The sequence below is a fragment of the Polyodon spathula genome, chromosome 19 (genome assembly GCF_017654505.1).
Source record: "Polyodon spathula isolate WHYD16114869_AA chromosome 19, ASM1765450v1, whole genome shotgun sequence".
In the NCBI taxonomy this organism is placed as follows: domain Eukaryota; kingdom Metazoa; phylum Chordata; class Actinopteri; order Acipenseriformes; family Polyodontidae; genus Polyodon; species Polyodon spathula.
This window is the reverse complement of record NC_054552.1, coordinates 5248048-5271126: the sequence shown is the minus strand read 5'-3', so window position 1 is coordinate 5271126 and position 23079 is coordinate 5248048. Positions and strand designations below refer to the sequence as shown.

Sequence of the window (23079 nt, the reverse complement as noted above, 5' to 3'; positions counted from 1 at the left end):
TAAAATAATGGAAAACGTAGTATTTGTATTGCAGTGTTTCTCACCCCAAGTGGCCTAGCATTACCCTAGAAGATCACTCTACAGTGGCACATGCTGGGAAAGATCCAATTACAAAAATACAGCTATGGCCAAATGTTTTGCATCACCTAGAATTTTAGGATATATATATATATATATATATATAGATATATATATATATATATATATATATATATATATATATATATATATATATATATATGCATTTTTCTACTCTGATGCATTATAAGCATCATCAATTTACTCAAAGCCTCCACTAGTGTTTTCTACTATTATAACAACCTTGACTTGCACGAAGAACATTGAGTGAAATAGCTTGCATCACTCAATTTTCAAGGTGTGGTATCCGAAGCATAATCAACAAGTACAGAGAAACATCATCATCTGTAATTGACAAACCTAGGACTGGAAGACCCAGAAAGCTGTCTCACAAGGTTGAGCGATACTTGAAGATAATATCCTTAAGGTATAGAAAGACGACAAGCGTTGAATTGACAACATAACTGGCAGAAGGCACAGGTGTTGTTGTCCATTCATCAACAGTCCAAAGCACATTTGACCATTGTTCCATAGTCCAATTTCTGTGTTCTTGAGCATATTTTAGCCTTTTAGTTTTGTTCCACTTTCTTAACAGAGGTATTCTTACTGCAACACATCCTTTTAGTCTGACTTCAGGAGTGACCTTTGTACTGTTGATTTGATGGACAACCACACCTGTGCCTTCTGCCAGTTCTGTTGTCAATTCAACGCTTGTCTTCTTCCTATTCCTTAAGGATATTATCTTCAAGTATTGCTCATCCTTGTTAGACAGCTTTTTTGGGTCTTCCAGTCCTGGGTTTGTCAATTACAGATGATGTTTCTCTGAACTTGTTGATTATGCTTTGGATACCACACCTTTGAAAATTAAGTGATGCGAGCTATTTCATTCACTGTTTTTCCTTCTTTATGCAGGTCAAAGTTGTTATAAAAAACACTACAGGAGGCTTTGAGTAAATTGTTGATGCTCAATGCATCAGAGTAGAAACACGTAGAAGACTTCTGTACATACATATACATACACATATATGTTATTTAGATATTTTATTTAATACAAGTTATATCAGAAATGTACCTGGACACTTATTTGTTCAAATACTGAAAAGCAAACGGATGGGAGGGGATGCAAAACATTTGATTGCTGAAATGTATAAAGTTAAGACAATAAAGACAGAACATACGAAGCAACACAAATTAAGTCTGTGTGTTAATTCAATCAAAATCCAAATTGCTTCAAAAGTGATCCATTTTTTTTTTTGCATTACAGTACTTGTAACCTTGGACACCAAAAGTGAGACACCAAATCAGTTCAACGTTCCCACTGATTTATCACCTGCAACAAGAACAGTAACCTTTATGTTAGTTAATAAACCAGAACTAATGCAATCATTAATAAAAATAAAAAACAAACATATGACGTGTCCCTGATAGGAGACCCCAGGGAACCCTGGTAGAGCACGGGTTGGGCCGAACAAGTGTCATTAAATCGATATAAAGTGTTAGCGGACCATTAACTGAGAACAAAGACAACGCGGAACGGAAATACCAGAGCATAATGAATGACTGAAAGAAAAAATGAAAGCCTTGAACAAAATCCTGGACAAATACATCTCCTGTAATTAATAATACATCCAAGACTGAATGTTTTGTGTGAATACAGCTTAATGATAACACTTTTTTTTTTTTTTTTAAATCTAAAAACTGATTTCTAGTAGCGATTTAACAAAATAAAAAGGACTAGCAATGTTAACTTGGTGTATACAGAAATATTTTCTCTCACCTTCATCGCTGCAACCAGGCCCCATGCAGGGCTCAAAGTCCTGGGTATGTGGACAGGGCACACTGAGGTCTAGCTGGGCCTTCAGCATCCTCTGTCTCATCCTCTTTCCTTTGTCACAGGTGGAGGAGCTGCAGGCAGACCAAGGGGACCAGTTGGAGTAGATACAGGTTTCTGGAGTATCATCTGGAAAGATAGGAGTTCAGGCATCAAGTGCAACCCTAAATCAGAGGCCGATGCTGGCAATGTGCACAAAACTTTTGCCTTGCCAATGCTTTTGACTGGATAAGTCAATTAAAAATGAATAGACTTTGCAGAAAGAAAATTTATAGAATAAAAGGATTTCATTCATAATGCTGCTAAGGTATTCTATTGTAGCTGTACGTGTACTGTGTACATAACCTCTATTTCTCCCTATATTTAAATAAAATAAAATTAATTTATGCATTATGCATTTTTCAATACTTGGAGACATATATATTTGTACACTATGCAAAATGGTACAAGCTGTAATGCAAAAGGAATCAAAGCTAACTACAGTAATTAGATGTGCCTGTCTTCATTGAAAACACAAGAAACACGTGAGTGTCTACCTTCATCTTTATCCTCTTGAGCAAGATCAGCCACAATGTCATCCACATTATCAGGGACAATATTGCACTGCTCACCCTGTAAACAGAACATGTATTATTGAGAAATGCTACACACCGCTCGGCAAGGAAACTAAACACAGCGTAAAAAGGTTAAGAACTGAGATTATGCACGTGTGCATATTCCACAAGGTCGGTCTGTACAAAACACACCAGTTGCATTGCAGACTCAACACTTTGTACCACCTCCTTGGCGTAGTTCTGGTGATGACTGCTTACCTTTCTTGCAATTCTCTCAATAACCACTCTGGCAACAGCAGTGATGGGGCCTCCCTCTGGATCATAGAAGGGACTCTGAGGGTGATCCAGGCTGGTAAGAGGTCTGATTTTCTCTGGAGGAATTGTAGCTTTATTGGGTGACTGAAATGAAACAAGAAAACCGAGAGAGAATTACTGTAAGGCAACTGATGTCAGGCACTTCCCGAACTAATTCTATGGAACTCTAACCAGAATTATCTTTCTTACTGCTCTACTTGCAGTGATGCTTTCTTCTCACAGGCCACTAGATGGCACAGTAGTTGAAGAGCCAGTAAAAAAAAATAAAATGCAGAGAGAATTGTATTAAAGTATCCATGTTTTTTAAAACCACAATTCCTCTTGTAATAAGTCAAAGTAGTACCAACAACACTATTACTCATACAACTGTGACTCTTAGTAGTAAGCTTAGAATGTACTGTACTGTTTATAATTTTTCACTAACACACAGTATTTTGGTCCGAAGGCTTTTTTTTTAACTTTTATAATTTTATGATGTATTTATTTGTGCTTACCTCATAGGTAACTCCATTGTCTGTGCCAGCGTCCCAAGGAATCAAGTCCTGAACTACCTTTTGAGCCCATCCACATTCCTTTGTACAAAGGTCTTCAGCTGAAAGGCCCACATTCCAGTCCGGACTGGGACCCAGCATTGTAAAGAAGGACATTAGGTGGCGAGTTCTATCGACTGAGAATTCAGCAGAGGGCGCTGATCTCCTGTAAACCAATCAGAAAAGGATTCAGGAGCTCTGCCCATGCAAAGAGGCTAAACACTGTAAATATACAGTATGTCTGTGGGTATACCCAAAGCTCTTTTTTAATTCTAAAAACATTTGAATAAATTCTAATATGTGGCTTAAAATAAACACTTTCTCAAAACGACAGTATGTAGCAAGGGAATGGATATTTTACTATTTTGCAAAAGCCAAGGATTTAGATCCAAGATATCCTGGGTCTGAATCCTGGCTCATCCTATGACTTCATACGACACCAGGGGGCATAGGTTGCTTGATGCTCTTGAAAGGAGGTAGGACTCTAGAGATTAGATGTTGCATTTAAGTTGGGCGGACCTGGGTAAAAACTAAAAGGGTCTGATTTACTCCAAAAAAAACATTTGAATCAGCTTATCCACTTTTTGCCACAATGACATTGTCTGTCAAAGGGAACCACATGCCTACCATATAAAGTGCACACTGAATTAAAGTGTAATTTTACTGAGCCTGACTTACTTGGTCTAGATGTGTGTGAGCTGTTTTTTTGTTTTTGTGTCTATGCAGCTAGGATTCTAAATCACAACATTATTCTGCTTTTAGTTCTATTAATTAAGACAGATCTATAGGACACATGTTTTAAATATGGACTATATTTAAAGACAATAATCTACGTTTTCATCCAGTATACTACATACCTCAACACAGGATTAACCTGGCATCCCTTGCATTAAAACCTTATAAAAAGCCAGGCAGTAAGAACTGAAAGAAAAACATTACTAGAAATACTCAAGTTGCTCCATGTTTGTACACCACATGTTTATCAGTATTCTGGAATGCTGAATTGCATGTGCAAACTGCTTAAATCTTAACACCTGATCTTTCAAAGAAAGACCTACTCTGAATTTTTCAACTGAACTTACTGCTGCTTGAAAGAATTACAGTGATGGAATACACGCATTAAGATAAGGCAACATACCTTTCATTTAATACTCTGTTGTCGATATTGTATAGTATTATAGGAAAAGGACCAAGGGTGATAAAGAGAAGAAGATACAGAGCAAAAAATAAATAAAAATAGAATACATTTCTTAAGAACATGAACATTAAGTGGCCATGTTTGTAAAAATAGAATATAAAATCAACAGACTAAATTAGCTTTTATTAATTAATTATTTTCCCACGGAAAGTCTCTGTCCTCTGTATCAGAGGGCTGTGTGCTAGATTCCAATCACACAAGTTTCCGTCCACTGCAGGACATCACTCACAGGCTAAGGGGGAAGAAAGTGGAAAGATTATTGTGGACACAATCCGCCAGCCTTAGGAACAGAAATTGGAAGGTACATATAATGCTTAGCATGGCTTTAGATATTATAGAGGACCACAAAACTACACAGAATCCAGCCTGTGTCAACGCAGGTCGGGACAGGATTTAACTGGCATCTATAACATTTTAGTTAATCCAATAAAATAAAAAAAAACCACAACATTCGTCTTGCTTAGATGCTCCCTGCAACTAACAGAACAGAACTATATTAAGGGTTAGCTTTATCAGCAGTGTTGGGTTATTCTGTGCTACAGGCTGTATTTATTTGTCTAAAAAGATGTATGATATGTGCTTTCATTAATAATAAAAACAATAAAAAAAATACACGCTATGCAAATTGACCTTCACGTTCGAAGTTTTCCTCAAGTGAACCGGTGTACTTTTTTTTTTTTTTTTTTAAGATTTTACATGTGCTTTTACAGGTTTCAATGTGTCTTAATGTATCTGTGAATCTTTTGTTTACTGTGGACTAAAATGTTAGCAAATTTGCATCCCTTCTAAAAGCTACAGCTTTCGGGAAGATTTTTTTTTTTTTTAAATTCTGAATTATGAAGTATATGTAAATGCTTCCAAACAATTTTTGAAATGTTGGGTAATAAATTTAGAATATGTATAATCAAGTAGTTATTTCGTATTGAGTTTTTGTGTAGTCATTTTTGTTAGAACAAATTATTTTTATCCTTATACTCAGTCCTTTGGGAATTGCTCTTTTAGTATAGATAGGATGCGCTGATAACATAGGTTTTGATGCATATCAGTAGGTTTCGAGTAAAGATCTGTTTTAATAGATCCTTGATCAAGTTTAACCAAGGTGTCTAAGAGTTCAATTTCAGATTTTATCCACCTTAAATCCAAGAAAATGTTAGGGTGGATATAATTTGGTAATTTACGAAACTGTACATGAGATTCTTTTCCATGTGTCCATATTCCAAATATGTCATCCACATATCTGATGTATTCGAATGGTTTCTGGTCTAGTTTACTCAATAACATTTCCTCCCATTTGGCCATTTTCTTTATGCACTTTTGGGTTACCTCTAACCAAACCTGGTCTTGGATTTTGCGGAAGTATGTCATTTTTTAATTATTTTGATACAAACCCATTTTTATATAATCTACCTGCCAAAATTCTCACTTTTTATAATGCTGTTCTTCATACGTATTTATATTTTGCAATTCCGTCCCTACTGATTTTATATAAGCATCTGTGTTCATTACTACCACCCCAGAACCTTTATCTGCTGGACACATAATGCTACTCATCCTCTATTACCTCCTTTAGCGCGTCTTCTTCATTCTCAGTTAAATTTAGTCTACCTTTACTTCTCAGGCCTGTTGTGATTTCATTTCAATATACATGTCGAACCATTTGTTTCTTTCTTCTGGAGGAGTCCTAGGGTGCTTTCTTTTCATTTTTATTCCATGTTCACACACATATTCTGACTCTGTGTGTGTGTTTCATCATAAAAGTATTCTGCAAGCCTCATTCGTCTTTCCCATTCTTTTAATTATGTTATTAACTTAGCCTTTATTTATGTATCTTCTTGTCGGAACAAACATGAGCCCCTTGCATAGTAATGCTTTCTGTGAGGCTGTTAATGTTTTATATCCACAAAATCCAAAAGAACAGGTTTGGCGAGAGGTAACCCCAAAATGCACAACAAAAACACTCAATGTGAACGACTGTTAGCCCAACATTTTAAATACACAAAAATTATAAGCAAACAATACCGACATGATGCCATATATTAGTTAAATGAGCTCTTTCTTCGTCCGTAAAAAATCATGACAAAGAAGCAAGCTGTTTCTTTAATTTTCTGTCCATCTAGGAAGTGGTGCGAGGTATCTGACATGACAAATAAACGCGTGCTTCTTTATTTACATAATTTAAAACAAGGTTTTGATGGTAAAAAAAAAAGGAAACCCTGAAGAAGGTACTGTGCAGAACTAAGCATGAGTAAGGCATGCTACAACAGCATTTCCATGGCAACAAGTCACTGCAACTGCCCTTGGCTCTCTTAAGTACCAAAGTTACAAACCTGTGACAATGTTGTCTAATACCATAACACAGCATTTTGCTACAGATTACTGCTCTCACGTCTGGATTAATAGACAGGCTTTTTTTTTTTTTTTTTTTACCAATTCTAAAACGTCTTTACTCATTGAGACACCTGCAGATAAACCAAAAGAATTTACCGCTACCCTAGCTGCATATAATGGAAACCAGACTTCGCTCCTGAGAAAAGTTTACATATTTTTACACAAAAGTAAAATTATTTTAATGTTAACAGAACTGCAGTAGACACTGTAGAGAATTAGATTTGATAACTCAACATGTATGTATTGCTACTTTTGAAATATTAAGGGCAATTAAGATGGAATCTCACTATAAATGTGTCCTAGTGAGCTGTCACAGTTATATTATTTTAATTTCTGTGGATTGCTTCACTTATTCCAAAGGGATTTTCTGGGACTAGTTACACTAATTACCAACGGATAAGCAATGCTTGGACTCACTGCACACTGTTCTCTTAATTAATTTTCAGCACATAAAGGTAAGGTACTGTAGGTATAGCATAATTCTCCTGAAAGACTCCTGAATAAAAATATCTATAAACCACCAGGGTGGACGGTCCAAAAGACTTGAAAAGCAAGTGAAACACTGGGGAACTAGACTGGTTGAAATATCTGTCGTTTAAATATCTTTGAAATATGCCACTAATGTCAATGCTATTTTTTTATTTATATATTATATATATATATATATTAATATAATATATAATATATATATTATTATATATATATATATATATAGTACCTTCATACATAGGATTCAAATATGGCAGATTAATTTTAAAACATTAGACCAATCTACAATGCCAAATTGATACTGACTACACATTATGGTATTGTTATTCACTGGATTGGATTTATTCAGGTCTGAAAAGCATTCTCTTTTGTATGCCTAATTTACATGTTTATGATTGTAAAAGTCCAGTCTCCCACTAGAAAAACCATGTGCATAAATGTTCCAAGAACTACCATGATATTATACAGCCCAGAGAAAAGAATGTGTCCCAGGGAAACCCATTCAAATCCCAATAAACCAATTTTCATTAAACAGCTCAAAATGAGAACACCAGCGGGAAAACTCAAAATCACTGTGTGCCAAGGTCACTGTGTGTCATGCATTGTGTAAGGGATGCTGCATCGGGAAGACAAACAATACCAAGGCCAAATATTTATAGGTTTTGCAGTTTTCAAAAGCATTATATCATACAACTTCTTGAATGTAACTGTGCAATAGTTACCATCATTGGTTTTGATGAAATCACAAATGTGTGCCGACAAATGGTGTCTGTGACAGCATTTTTAGTGAATTTCCTGCCTTTCTGGTTTTGTGCCTGTATGTCCAGATTACACAATGCAAAAACGTTTAATTAGTGGCTTTGCTATTCATTATTTATCAGGTCTTTTCCCCATGTGTGGAAACACAGGCTGTCTTGCAGAAATCAATTAGGTGTGCTCTGTATTTATGATCAATGGAAATAAATGAAAATAAAAAAGGTAGTAACCATAATAAAGAAGTACAGCCTTGAAATGTAGAAAGCCAATTACAATACTGTATTGTGTGCTTCTGGGTTTCATTTTAAAGGCTTTCAAAACTGTAGTGTGTAAGCCAGGGGTTGCCAGTTACAGTCCTGGAGGGCCACCCCAGGTAAAATGAGATAATGAACCACTTCAGGGTCTTGATGGAGGTTTAATTAGTTTGATTAAACCATTTACAACTGGGTCACGCTAAATTCTAAATGGGCTGCCGCTGGAGTAATTGATTTAAGGGGGGAAATCTGTCACTTTATTGGTAAATACTGATTTATGCGCTCTGCGCAACTCGTTTGAGACACGCTCCTTTTTGATTGACGCACATTGTGAAAAATAGGTCGACTTGGTGTCTTAATGAATCAAGCCAGTTGAATTTCATTAACCTTAATTGAGGAAACACCCTAAGGGCCTCATACCAGTTTGCCTTATATAAGTTTATCAAAATAGAAAATGTCCCAACACAAAACAGTAAAGGTAAATTAAAGAAAGCATTGCAAAATCAAGTAATAAAAGTGGCAAGCAATTCAAATACTTTTCAATATATGAAAGCATATACAGTATTTGCATATACTAATTATTCATGAACAGCAAACAAATATGCACTACATATACATACATACATACATGAGCCAGTAGTGCGGCCTGTGCTTTACCTACTTACACATTCAGTGGCTGCCAGGCAGGCCATTGTGCTTTCGCTTTGATGACTGTCAAAACATCATCACCCTACGAATAAAAAAAAAAACAAAAAGAAATAGAAATTAGAAATTATTTTTTTAACTCTGCAAATACTCTACATGAAAACTGTTCCAGTCTAGAATTAGGAAAGTATACATTACAAGATAAAACCTTGTTAGTGTTGCTGTAGTCTTTACAAGGACTCTGAGAGGGGGAGCACTGGGCATTTGGACCAGATAGCAGATTGCCAATGGGTTACATGCAATGTCTTTTGCCTTTTGTACCCTGGTTTTATTTTCACATGTAATTTCTGCCATTTCTGAACAGCAAGGACAATCTAGGAACGTGTTATGGGATCTAAAGGGGTGAATTCAAGTGGCTGTATAAACCCTGAAATAAACTGCCATTCATTTTTAATAGTACTTTTGTAAGACATGAAGTGCTCCTGGTGGTTAAATACTTTATAGTTTATTTGACTGGGCGGTCAAATGTTGTAAATAAGGGAAAAAACACTAAGGGTGCTAACAGTCTAGAGTTTAAACACTATGTGTAGAATGTAGACGTTTAAATGTTATCAGAAATACGCTTGAGAAATATAGTAGTAAGTTTGTTTATGGAATAGATCGACATTAAATATACTCAGTGCTATACAAATGTAGCCATATACACATTAATAAAAGTAGTTTTTTTTATTATTTTAAACTAAATTGAATCAAATTGCACACTCCTGAACATCACAAATCCCAGTGAACAAGCCCTCCTTGTTATATTGTTATCGGATACATTGCAGTCCTGGAGTTGGCTCCCTGTTTTTACAGTCTAACTGAGCATGCCTTAGCTGCAGTATCCATACAGTTAATTACTGTTTGTTTTATTTCGTACTGCACAATACACAAACAAAAATATACAAAACAATTAAAAACAAAGCATTAACATCGTACTGTTATCATACACACATGTATTGCACAATAACACAAAGCAAACTAAATATCTACTGGCTGAAGCGGTTTTTATTTTAGCCAACGAGGTGTTCACTTGTGGCAGCGACGTGCTTGCAAAAGTCACAGGGCAGTGACATCAGCTCCCTAGCAACAAGCCTCCTATGTTGGGAATGGATTCTTTCAATGCAACCAATTTGTGCATTTGAGAAAGGAGTGAAAGACTCATGAGATTTAAGTTGATGAGAAGCAATTACTCCGCAGTACGAATGTGCTGCTTTTTATAGAAAAAATGTGAAAAAGCGGGTTACGTACAGGATTTATATTGGACCCTGATGGCCCTGGTAAAAACGAGGGAGTGGTTGTACAGTATTTGTTAGCCTATTTGTTTTATCTATGGGTCTCTCGCTATGTTCCACGTGCTCCACCAGCAATAGTCTTGAGCAAAAATAGTAAATGCCACTGAAAAAGCAAATAAATAATACATAATAAAAAAAAAATTGCAGACCACAGGACAGAACACCTTTGCAGGCTGGAAGAAAAGGTCAGTGTTTACACAAATCATGACCAACAGAACATCAGCAGTTTGTGAGTTCAGACAGAGAAGAACCCAGCAGGGCTCCATCATGTAGCTTCAGGTGAGTTTTTGCTTTTCACACTTAACCCTTCTAGGACCACGATCATGTAAACACGATTATTAAAAAAAAAAAAAAAAAAGCATTTCGTTTTGATGACTTCCAGGGCCATCGTACTTTGCGGTACAGGCTTGAAACATGTATCAATGGATAGGGGAGGGACTGACGTTTCCTGATAGTTTTTGTTTTCATGTGATGTCGCTAAGAGGGGCATTTAGTGTCTAAAGAGTGGAGACAGTTTACAGCAGCAAGCAGAGATAAAAGCAGAAACAAAACATCACAGGAACTTGTTTAGAGCGAATAAAAAAGGAGAAACTCTGTAAATCTGATGTATTTGACTTATTATATTAAAACATTTATTCTGTCTCATGTGTTTTAATATATATGTTTTTACAACATTTATAAATATCTAGAAATGAGTGGATATAAGCAGATACTATTTTATTTCATGAAGTAAATGTACCAGGTGCGTTTTTTTTCTCCTTATTACTGATAATAATGTAATGAATAATACATTTTATTTATAAATATTTATTTAGAGAAAATAAAAATGGAGAGTTATTTCGTATTATGTATTATGTCATTGTAATCACTCAGGTGAATCAATGACTCGTAATGTTCCAAAACATCAATATTTTTCAACAAAACTTTCAGGAAGTATTGTACGGTCCCTCTCGTCATAGAATAACGTGTGTTTATACATGTATCTCTAAGCAGAATTCGTAATAAAAAAATAACTAAAAAAATAATAATAACAAAATAGTGTTGAAAAAAAAAGCAAAACGTTTGTATGGTTTCTGAAAAAAAGGACACTGTTTCCAAGATGCTACTGTAGAAAATAGATTTTTAGTGAATTTTTATAGGGAAAGAGTCAACTACAGCCAAAAAACAACTGGTCCTGAGGGAGCATCCCACTGAAAAATGCTTGGTCCTGAAAGGGTTCAAGGTTCACAAAGTGCAAGAGGCACAGAATTCCTTCAAGCTATTCTGCAGCTATGTTTTCTACCTTCACCTCGATGCAGTCATAAGTCACTTGTAATTGACAGTTCCTACAGTGCTATTCCTTCAGTTTAGAAATAATTGCCTGCTAAACGGTAGATGCAGTGGTTACCCCCTGCTGCTTTTAATCCACAGATTTGTACCATCTTTGAATAGTGCACTACATCACTGCAGTAATCACAGGGGACTATTTAGACAATGACTGTGCGTTCGCATTGGAGCATTCTTTTTTATGGTTCTCTTATTTCATTTAAAAACAGGGAGTCAAAGGAAAACCACTTAACTTGGGAAGTGTTGTGGCAAAGTGGTTAAGCTTCCACCTTTTACATGTGAATGCACCCGATGTACAGTATATGGAATATGGCACCGAGGATTAATGCTCTTCTATAAACTAGCATCAGAATGAAGTGTTCAACTAAATCCCAGACATGCACGGATCTATCAGACCAACTCCAATATTCTTTAATACTCCACAGTTACTTTAACCACAGTGCTATCCTCTACACGTGGAGTAGTATTAAATATTGCTTGCTAACAGCAGATAGGTATTCAATTTAAAAGGGAACAACAAAGTAAAATATTGTTAGTTTTCTACAATAAGACACAAACTGTTAGTTATCTTAGAATAGTCTTTCTGTAAAGCTATTTGAAAGAATGTAACTAATTTTTTGCAGTTCCTTATTTCATTTACATGTGTATTTATTCTTCTGCCAGTCTCTGCATTGAGGCTTTTAAATTATATTTCACTGTATGTTCCAGCACCACCACACACAACCTTGAGCTAGGGAGAAAAATTGACGTGACATGAGAAGCTACAAGAAATATAAAATACAATTTATTCACCTACACGATGACTGAGCATTGAGTAAAATCGGTACTAAAGCTAATGAGGGGTGAGAAATTAAGTTTGAGAATGCCAGCAGGTACATGTTTAATATTACTGAAGTATTAGCTTTCTGGTGGAGACTGCCAAAGGGCGCAGAAGTCACTTACAGAACTGAAGCCCTCTGGGTACAAACTAGGCTTTGAAAAGTAAACAAGTTTATTTCAAGTGCAAGTTCAATTACTCCTGGGCTTCCCAGTTCTTGACTGCTGTATTAGCACAGTAACTTTACGGCTTAATATGTTCCACAGGGGGACAATAAGAGCGTTTTCACTTTGAACTCACTTTCTGGGAGTACAGCTGTTTTCTCAAACCCTCTTAGGACTAACAGCATTGTTGTTAATCCAGAGCATGATGTTTAGAATCAAAGGCTAATAATAATAATAATACTAATAATAATAATAAAAGCCTATTTTGTTTAATATCTCGTCTCAGGATAGTTTTTAAAACCCTGTAATTAATGACAACCCAGCGTGTATTTATAAACATGCAAGCTCTAAAAGTTCAGCTGCCATTTTGTTTAAGGCACATACTCCAAGTCAAATGTCTTACTCATGACCGGCTCTGTGTGATTTACAGTGTTTTCAGTACCATAAATGTCATGAAGTCTAGATGATGGAGCGTGCCACTGCAACATTCAGCCTCTACCGCATCAGTTCCGTAAGTATACACTATATTAAGTATACACTAACAGGACTTTTTTTTATCATCTGTTTTGGTAAATGGGACTTCAAAGTCCCATCAGTACATTACAACTCTAAAAACCACATATTGAAAAATAACTTGTGTAATTACAGCAGAGGACTCTTTGGTCTTACACGTCAAAACAGGTTTGTAATGGCTTGAAGAACGATATCTAATATGTTTCTTGCTTGCCTTTTGGCACTATGATACAAAAACCTTATGTTAACAGATAGCGCCAAGATACAGACTGTAAGGGTTGATAAAGCTCAATTAACCAATTATTTAAAAGAAAGCTGAAAGCAATATTTCCAGAGGAAACACTTCTTTAAAAATGACATCTTTCAAACCAGTTACTGTAGGAATGTGTTTTATTTGTAGTATTAAAAAAAAACAACAACAAAAAAAAACACACGCATCTGTATATTATAATTACAGTTACTGTTTGTCTCGGCTACAATAAGCATTCACACACAATGCATGTTCTGTGATAGCCGTGGGCTGTTTAGCTTCATCAACCACTGACTTGTTCTATGTAACAAATGACTAACAACACAGACCTTTTAGGGTCTCCAAGGGCGTATCCTATTGTTTTGCTTTGGTGTTAACATTTACCGCACCGATGGGTTTTCAGTGACAAGTATTGAAATGGTGACTTTTTTAAAACAAAAAAAATAAATAATAAAAAGCGTTATTGTATAACTGTGGAAACATGCAAGCCGGCAGACATGTATTTAGAAATAGTATTATAAAGTGGACTAGTTTGAGATCCATTTAATTTAAAAGTTCCCCACATAGATAGGTTTATGTGTGACACAAAACTGCTGTGGAAATATATTTACTTACAACAACTCACTGATGCATAAACCACATACAAGCATGTCCAGCTCATCACAAATTCCAGCATATGTTTTAAAATAGAGTACCTGTATTCTGATATCTACATGTAATTTAACGTTAACTAAATACTGGCTTATGGTGGCGACCCCCCTCCCCTCAGTTGTGTCTTGAAATGACTTGAGGCCACCTTCAATGGGTCCCAAAACTAGTTCTTGCATTAACTAAATTAACATGATTGTGACAGGTGGCAATATATTTTGTCACTGTTAATGTAGGCAGCCGTTAAATTATATAATACATTGGTATTTTGTAACTTCATTTTCTAAAATATTAGATTATAAAATTACCAAATTAATTGAACATCATACACAAAATGAATCAAGTAACTCTTTTGTAGTCTCAGAGCATAACATCATACATAATTTGACTATTTGTCATCAATATTATAGCAAATATTTCATTCTAATCATGCTGCTTATTTTCATCCAATGTGGTCATCCATTTTCCATTTCAATGTTAATACAATATGAAATGGCATTTTAAATTTCACCCTTTCAAGGTTAAAAATAAATAAATAAAAACTATAACTAATGAATGTGTTTTGCTGGGTTGTGGCAAGACAGAGCTAAAGCACACATTTAATACGCTACATACCACAAAGTACAAACAAAAAGGAAAAGACATAGGGTGGTCATTCGTCTTCAATACTTTACAAGTACACAATGCAGAGACACAATAACACAGATTTCAAACACCAAACTCTTCTATCAGACAGAGGATTTCTGGCTGCCTTCATGCAGATGGCCACTCCCCAATAACCACTAACTGGGGAGTGGCCACACCTGTGGTTGCTGGCAGGGACATTAACCCTGTCCCTGCCACAATACTGTTCAGCAGAGATTCAAAATGTAATGCCACTGTAACAAAATACAACTACTACATAGCATCTTCTATTTATAATGTTCCATTTGCCTGCAGAATGAGGATTAGGACAGTAATAATAATTTTATAATGATCCTTGTTTCTTCGAGTTTGTTTAGAAAGCACAGAGACTAATAACAAGTTGATCCTCTTTATGGTGCTATTAAATTCTCACGGATACCACCAGTGTATTACTGATGATTTTTTTATTTAAACCTATAATATAATTTTAATATTTTAGTTTCAGGGTTATAGCTTAAGTCAACGGGCGATGCCATTATTAAAAGTATAAAGAAGATGAAGACAAATTTAGCACTAACAGAGTCAGCGAACAAGGGCATGCTTTACACTTCACACAGATGTGCCTTGCCTTTACATTCATTCTTAAAAAAATATTATTTCTGCGTCTCCACCAAAGGACCAGATGAAAAGGAATCCGAAAGCGTGGATCAAAAGGTGGAGTTCCTTTCGAGGTCTTATACATGGGGACGGCTGCAAACAGTACACTGCTGCCGGATCAACTTGATTTTATTATTCAAAATACAGCATCATTGTACAGAAGACATCCCACTTCCTTTGCTATTGCAATAAAACATGACACAAATGTATGCTGCGCAGGGATAACATTACTTTTCAGATGGGGTGAGAGGAAACAGAAAATGATAACATATCTGTACTGGTCACTGTGCACAGTCAGGTAGTAAGATGCATTATTGTAGTGCCTCGGTCACTAGATACTGCTGTGTGTGTGAGTGATTGTTCATGTTCCAACCTTTACTACAAGCTAGTTAATTGGGAATGTCCATCACGGCCTCAATAACAGCATCAGAACCAAAACATAACACTGCTATTCACTATCAACTATCTATCTACCCACAGACTTGAAACAGAATAATGAAATGCACACAGCAGGCCTGTATTGTGTTGTTAATAGACAGAAAAATATGTTCCCTTAATAACATAATGCATATTAATAGATGAAACAGAAGAATGTCTAGGGCTAATTTGATGTTACCCTACAAAGCTCATGAGCACTGAAATGCCATTCTAGCAATGTCCATCTTAGTTAATCCTCATTAAAAAGGCTGAAAATAGAAAAAAAAAAAAAAAAAAAAAACCATTTAAACCACCATGTTAGTTCCAGAAGCGGTTATAATAACAACCTCTTCCTGGCTACAATAACAACATTATGCTCCTGTACTACTTATTATCCACAGGAAAATCAGCATACAACTATTACAAAATAAATGTATGTATTATATTATGGTAATTGGATGTTGCTTCTCTTAACACAGTCAATCATTTATTAGAATTGACTCAAAGACAATATTAGTATTAAAAGTAAAGTTTTTAAACAGATTAACCCCCCTCCCCACCCTAATATAATCTAGAAAGTTATTGCTATTGTAGATAGTAAACATACTCCAAGTAATGCATTAGTAACCCTTAACCCTTAACCCTTTCTACCTCAGCATGTGATATGGGGATTAAGGCCCAGATGTTTGATGACTGATTGAAGATGCAGTGTGTATTAAAGTGCAGTGCTCAATACTTTACTGCAGGTACTGTGTTGGGTTAGGATTGAGATTCACAGCCTCTTGTCATATGAAATTCCAGCATTACAATACTATTTTAAGCATTAGCTGTGAACTACAGTTCATCTGTATGTGGTGCCATTTCATTAAACAAAAAGGGCAAGTCTTACAGTTGCAGGAGACAATTTTATCAATGGTATGTTGCTTTCACAAAGTGGCTTGTCAGGCAATATGAAAAGGGACAAAATAATTGGTGCAGAAAATAGCACAGAAAACCACACAGAAAGCATACAAAAGAATGTGACCTAAGTGGGTAGAAAGCATTACGACTTACATAAAAGAAGTTATAAAAGGGTTTATCTACAGTAATTTCACTTTTATCACCTTTAAAATAGTGATATTTTTTCCTTTTTTTGTTCCAAGCTGCTGCCTGACTTCTCATACTATCCAGGATCCCGTGGGTACACCCCTTTCTAAAAAACTTATTTTTTTTTCATTTTTGAGTGTGTTGATAATTGATGAATTTCACAATCATTTGTCAGAAGTGTCTCTCCTCATGGCAAGCCAACAATGGTAACAGGACTTTTTTTTTTACTCCAATTTTAGGAACCTCAATAATGCGTTTAGAGGACTGCAAACAACTTCTGTTGCGAGATAATAATTATGTTAGTGTTTGTCAAGGGATCTGTGCACTGCTTGAGAGAACAGAGCCTTGGAGGAAAAATGTAATAACACAAAATGAGCTGGTAGCCCTTGGTAATTGTTATTATGAACTGCACCTAATTTCAAAAGAAAAACAACCTTTTTTGTCCCTATTTTTGAATGTGCAACTGGCTATTTAGTTACAGATATTAAAAACAGTGGACGTGCATTACAACGGGGGGTTCTTACTGTGTGGTAAGAAATATTTAAAAGATGTTTGTTATAAGGTATGCTGCATATAAAAAAAAGTACACAAATAAAGTAAAAAAATAAATAAGCTGCTACTGTACTATTAGTTATAATGCACTGCAACACCACAGATATTTTTTAAAAACTAATATTATGTGACCTTGTTTAGATGCCTCTCTAAGATCTGACTACAGTAAAAGGCTGTGATACCAATGTCCTTCATGGCTGATAATATTCTTAGCTGAACATGCGATTACAATCCGTCGATGTAAACATTTTCCAGCAACTCACTGTTACGCAGGGATCAGGAAATCAAAGGAAGGGTCAGAAAGGTCTCAATCTCTTCATTTAAATTCTGCATTGAACACTTTTTAATCAAGAATGTATTGATGTCTAAAAATCTCAATTTTCTCTTGCTATAGCGGACAAAGGTTTTTAATGTTACAGCAGCTTTAACTTCAGATTGGCTTCATTGTTCATACTTTGTGATTTCTTAGAACGACTCCAATTAAATTTGACCGTGTTTGTTGGGAAATAATTCTTGCCTAGATTGAATTTAAAAGCTCAAGATAGGCTTACTGCAAAGCTTATCAAAAAAGACATACTTAATTTGTCATACTTTTTATTTTACCAGACGTGCAAATTATATTTCATAAGGACTTTGCAAGTTACAAACACATTTCACACCACCAACCAAACAAGGAGTTTATTTTAAATTACAGTGATTGGGACTATGTTAAAATGTCTAAAAGAGAAAGAGTGCTTTGGTCATTTACTCTGTTTACATGTCCAAACAAACTTATTTCTTTGGAACACCCAGAAGTAACCATAACCTGTATATACCAATGCCATCTGCTGGACACTTAACGCATAACAGCTTACTGTAGGTGATGGAAAAATATCTGGAAATGCATTAGTGCCATTTGATACAAGCTTCTCAGGTTGATTATTTTCACATTATTGAACAAGGGAACAAAAAAAATAAAAAACACATGAACATGAATTATATTCACTACCAGCCCTAGCTTGATTACAATATGCAACCTAAAATTGGCTCACCTTTTCATTTTAAATACTTTGACGAGAAAATCCCCCTTAAAAGGTTTAAAATATGATATCATCCCAAACATCTTTGTAGCTGACAGCTAGAAAGGTGTAATGGACGTTATTCTTTAGGTTCCCCAAGGTATTAGCACTTTGAAATCTAGAAGTGCACACGGAGCTTCCCTTAATTGAATATATTTTTTCTCAACGGCAAACATAGCTGTTCACATCCATCTTGTGGCACCTGCTGTCACGTATCTGTCACTTCCTATCTTGGTTCACAATTGTTTTCCAAATAAAAACTGCATTAGCATATCCACCATGCCATGTAAATGAAATCACAAACATGCCCCGAGAAAAGACAGAACGCTTGGTTTTAGAAGATATTAAATTACAATGCTGCAGCCGCTGCACGTTACTCGTTTGTTTACAAGGCAATGCGTTTGAGTGATAAACTAAAGGTCGACAGGTTTTTCAATCTTCTTACTAACAAATAGCTGTTCAAACATTCGGATCTACTGGAGCTTTTACACATTGTCCTGCTTGATAATTTGCGTACAAACAGCTATTTAACAATAATATTACCCTAGTTTATTAGCCAGCAGGCCATGCATCATATGGCATTATCACTTAATGCTGTCATGGTCACAAGCAAACCACTTGGACACTTATTTTTACCATTATGTGACTCATTGTGCGTGACTAAACCACAGCTAAACAATATTTATTCACTGAAACAAACAGACTTAAGCATTCTAAAAAAAGAAGGATTCACAATCATGTTAAGTTTATTTTACAGTAAAGACCCCACATTAGTTTTATGGTTTTCAATGTTTGAAAGAAAAGTTTTGTAATATTAATAGCTAGTGTCATTTCAGCTAAATCCAGCGATATGGCTTTTGCATTTTAATCATTACACAAGTTTTCATGAAATATCAGATGGAATACGGAAGCGTCTTGGTCAATTTATTAAAAATGTATTTAAAAAGTGTGGGGGAGGGGGAATTTGAAGATAGCAACGTCCTGTCTGTCATACTTCATCAACTTACTTCTGGCTGAACAGAACATTCCATCACCAATCCATTTTATATAGAAAACTGAATTCTGAGACTTGAAAAGTTGAGCTGGATAATCGAGCATCAAAACGCAGACAAACATTTTGTCAATTAGGTACGCTCATCTTGAGATAATATTGTGCAGGCAAATTGACACTTTTAAATGTATGAGTGCTATTTAACCAAGCATATATTTCCTTTAAAAGTAGGCACACATATGGAGTCTAACCAATAACACTGGTAAGACCAACATCAGAAAAGTCTATTTATTAAGTAATACACAAATGCTGTTTCCTCTAACATCCCCATCTGCCTCTCCCATGATAAAAGAGCTGATCGCAGGAACGGTATTTTGATCACATGTCACTTACCAGCTTCAGAAGATTTAAATTCACACGCATTCTGGAAGGTTCAGAGTGATATTTTAAGAATGCAGTAAAACAGAATCTGTTCATTTTGGTCAAAAAGAGAAGCAACAGACTGAGAATTAGTCTATTCAATTTGGACAATCTTGTTTCACCTCGGCTTATCAAATCAACATGTTGTAAAGTTACTGACTGTTTTATTCACAATTTAGGTACATATTAAACAACTACTCTACAAAGTACATTCTTTAAATGCAATGGCTTAATTAAAACAACGACAACTTAAACTGAGCCGAAATGATTGAGAATTAACATAAGCGTACAATTGTAGCTTATACAAAAGAAAATGTAATTTCTTTTTCATTAATATTCTATTTTAATAATATAAAATGAGAAATACTACTTTAAGCAACTCCCAGGTCACCTACATATATTACCACTACAATACTACCTTTAAACATATTCTAGCAATACCACCTTAAAAATAAACAAAAAAATAAAAATAAATGCTTTTTGACATTTTCAGTTACTGTATTTCCAAAAAACAATATCTTGACATGTGTATCATTAAATTATAAGTGAAACCTACAGAACAATATGCTTTCAGAGTGAAATGTAAGGTCAGGTTTTTGTTCTGTAGGAATCTACAATGAATGGAATTGCAAACTGGTACATGCCTGTCATAATAAGCATTTAAGATTATATTGAATGTAATTACAAAAGATATATTATCTTGCATTGCTGGTGCTGTTGTATATGGGTATAGACACATTCCATTAATATTCTACAAACACATAATGATTCAAACCATACTCTGACTTGGCTGCAGCATTAATGAAAAAAATATTACACCCTCAAACCTACTATTGAAATGGTAGGACATCTAGTTAATTGCCTTGATTATTCATAACCTGACATTTACTTAAACACCTTGGTTATTGCTGTTTTGTACCATCAATCACTGTTAAGCGTTAGAGAACTGACCACCAAATTAAATCATGCCTTTTGAAATTCTCTTTTGAGTTAACGCGTGTACCAATTGGTTTTCTTTCTTCACAATCATTGTTACTTATGAACAGATGGTGTTACAATGTAAAAATAAAAAATCTTAAATCGCTGAAAAATATTCAAATCAAAGAGCTGTTTCCTCGGTAACACCCTCTGTAAAGTTTTTTTTGTTTCCTTTTTAACTAGCTGGGATAACGGTTCTGCACTGTATGACTTGTGGTGTACTCCAGCATAGACCAGTTTAATTTTCAATATTAACAGCCAACAGCACTCTGAAACAATCATTTTCTATGGATCAATCAAAGAGCACAGAGTCCATTAAGTTGCAAGGCAGTGCTGTCCCTCCATGTGGTGTGATACAAACAGAACACATGCCTTTACAATCATGCTTTATTACTTCTATTCTTCTTCATGACGGTTGTTATTCCACACTGCAATCCCCCACTGGACAGGACGTCATTCTCAAAAGGAAGATAGAACCTATTTTTCAAGCATGAGAAAATGAAGTAACTACATGGTTCCTTACCAGCACTTCACATAACCTTGTGAACATATGATACCCATCTGGTTATTTTTATACCACAGACTGTGCAAGTTCTGTTACTTTTACATGATGAACTTAAAGAAAGGTTTTACAAAATGAAATGCCAGGCCCCTTGGGGAATGCTCAAAGCAGTATTCTCACAGAATTATCTGATAATTATAAATATTTCGATGAGCATTATGTAAATGTGTGTGACATTCAAAACAGCTTGCTAATGCACTTATTACTGATTCATTTGTCTTGGACTCTGCCATCATGCCCTGAAGGGCCACACGTGCTTTAAGGGTTCTTTGAGTACACCAGACTAATCATTACTATATTTTACAACTTATCAAGACAGATCAATAGAGATGTCAAAGGTAATCTGTTCTGCATTCCACAGTCATTTCTCATGCTGCTGTGTATATCCCACTTAAACCTGTGCAGTGTTTCAAACCCTATTTTACATCAGCCGAAGAATAATTTTCATATACAGTAACGTAGAATACAATGAAGATATAGCCTATGACCAATGGTTTAGCATAATAAAACACAGGGGTTCTGCGGCAAAAAAGGATATCATTGTACTGTATGTATAATATAGGGATGATGGGAACATTAAAAGATGAAAGTTTTATGCTCTGAAGGATGAAGTAAGCCATTCCCCTATTTTACTAAACGCTATGCTGCGACTGTGCTGTGAATTTCAATTTGTAGTTTCTTTACAGCCTACAATCCTTTTATCTACAATTCCTTTAGAAATAATATTTGTGTAACTCAATGCAAAACAATAACTGCTCATTTTCAAATAAATTACTAAGAATGAGCTGGAAATGCTTTAAATGCACACGTGCATGTACATTATATAGGTTTTAAATATATTTATACTATATAAGCCACTTATAATATACAGGCCACCAGTAAATGTTGTAATATGCAAATTACATCTCCATTAATCAGCAAAGTTATTATTTTTACCTCACACTGAAACCTGAACTATCAGGGTTGACACATGCTGTTTAGCAAAGCTCTTAATGTGAGAAAACAATGGCAGTGTCATTGTCATGTATCGAAACCAATTACAATATGTTTCCCATATGTACTTATTATGCCCATGTTGTAATAAAAAAGCGTGTCAAGTGAGGTCTCTATCAGAATGAAATAGTGACACTCATCTCTTTAGACAAGAGTCGTGACACTATTAAACAACTGTCAAAACTCAAAAGGGTAGATTCTGGACACAGCATGCTATCGCTGTCAGAGACAAATGACTTCACAATAACAATTGTATCACAAATCCTTAACTATACTGTATAGAGGGAAGTTGTGAATATTAATTTAATCTAATCAAGTTTGGTAACCTTCATAGTCATCAGATTCAGAAAATAATGTTGCCGAGCAGACTTAAAGCAAAATACATTTTATGTTAACAAGTTGCAAGCACTGAATATCTGTGGCAAAAATTAACCCTAGTGCTGTCAAGAGGTATACTCCAATTCAGAGATACAATTAAAAAACAAACAATGTTAGCCTGTATAGCTACTGTAAATCAGTGGAATACAGCAAAGATTACAGTATATAATGCCATAGAATCCTGTGCTCAGCTGTGTTCTCACTGCAAATTGATATTACAAATGAGCCCTAAAAAGTGGTGTGGATAATGGATCTTAATTACTTTTTTTGTCC

At 35.2% G+C, this 23079-nt stretch overlaps 1 protein-coding gene across 1 annotated transcript in view; it reads right to left on the bottom strand.

Moving 5' to 3' along the window:
* Window positions 1-23079, bottom strand: part of LOC121294768 (spondin-1-like) — a 74223-nt gene that overhangs the window by 5157 nt on the left and 45987 nt on the right. The window contains exons 7-11 of the mRNA XM_041218847.1: window positions 9059-9123; window positions 3273-3474; window positions 2722-2862; window positions 2446-2521; window positions 1856-2038 (exon numbers count right to left, since the gene is read on the bottom strand). Coding sequence (XP_041074781.1) covers window positions 1856-2038; window positions 2446-2521; window positions 2722-2862; window positions 3273-3474; window positions 9059-9123 — 667 coding nt within the window. The remainder of the gene's footprint in view (window positions 1-1855; window positions 2039-2445; window positions 2522-2721; window positions 2863-3272; window positions 3475-9058; window positions 9124-23079) is intronic.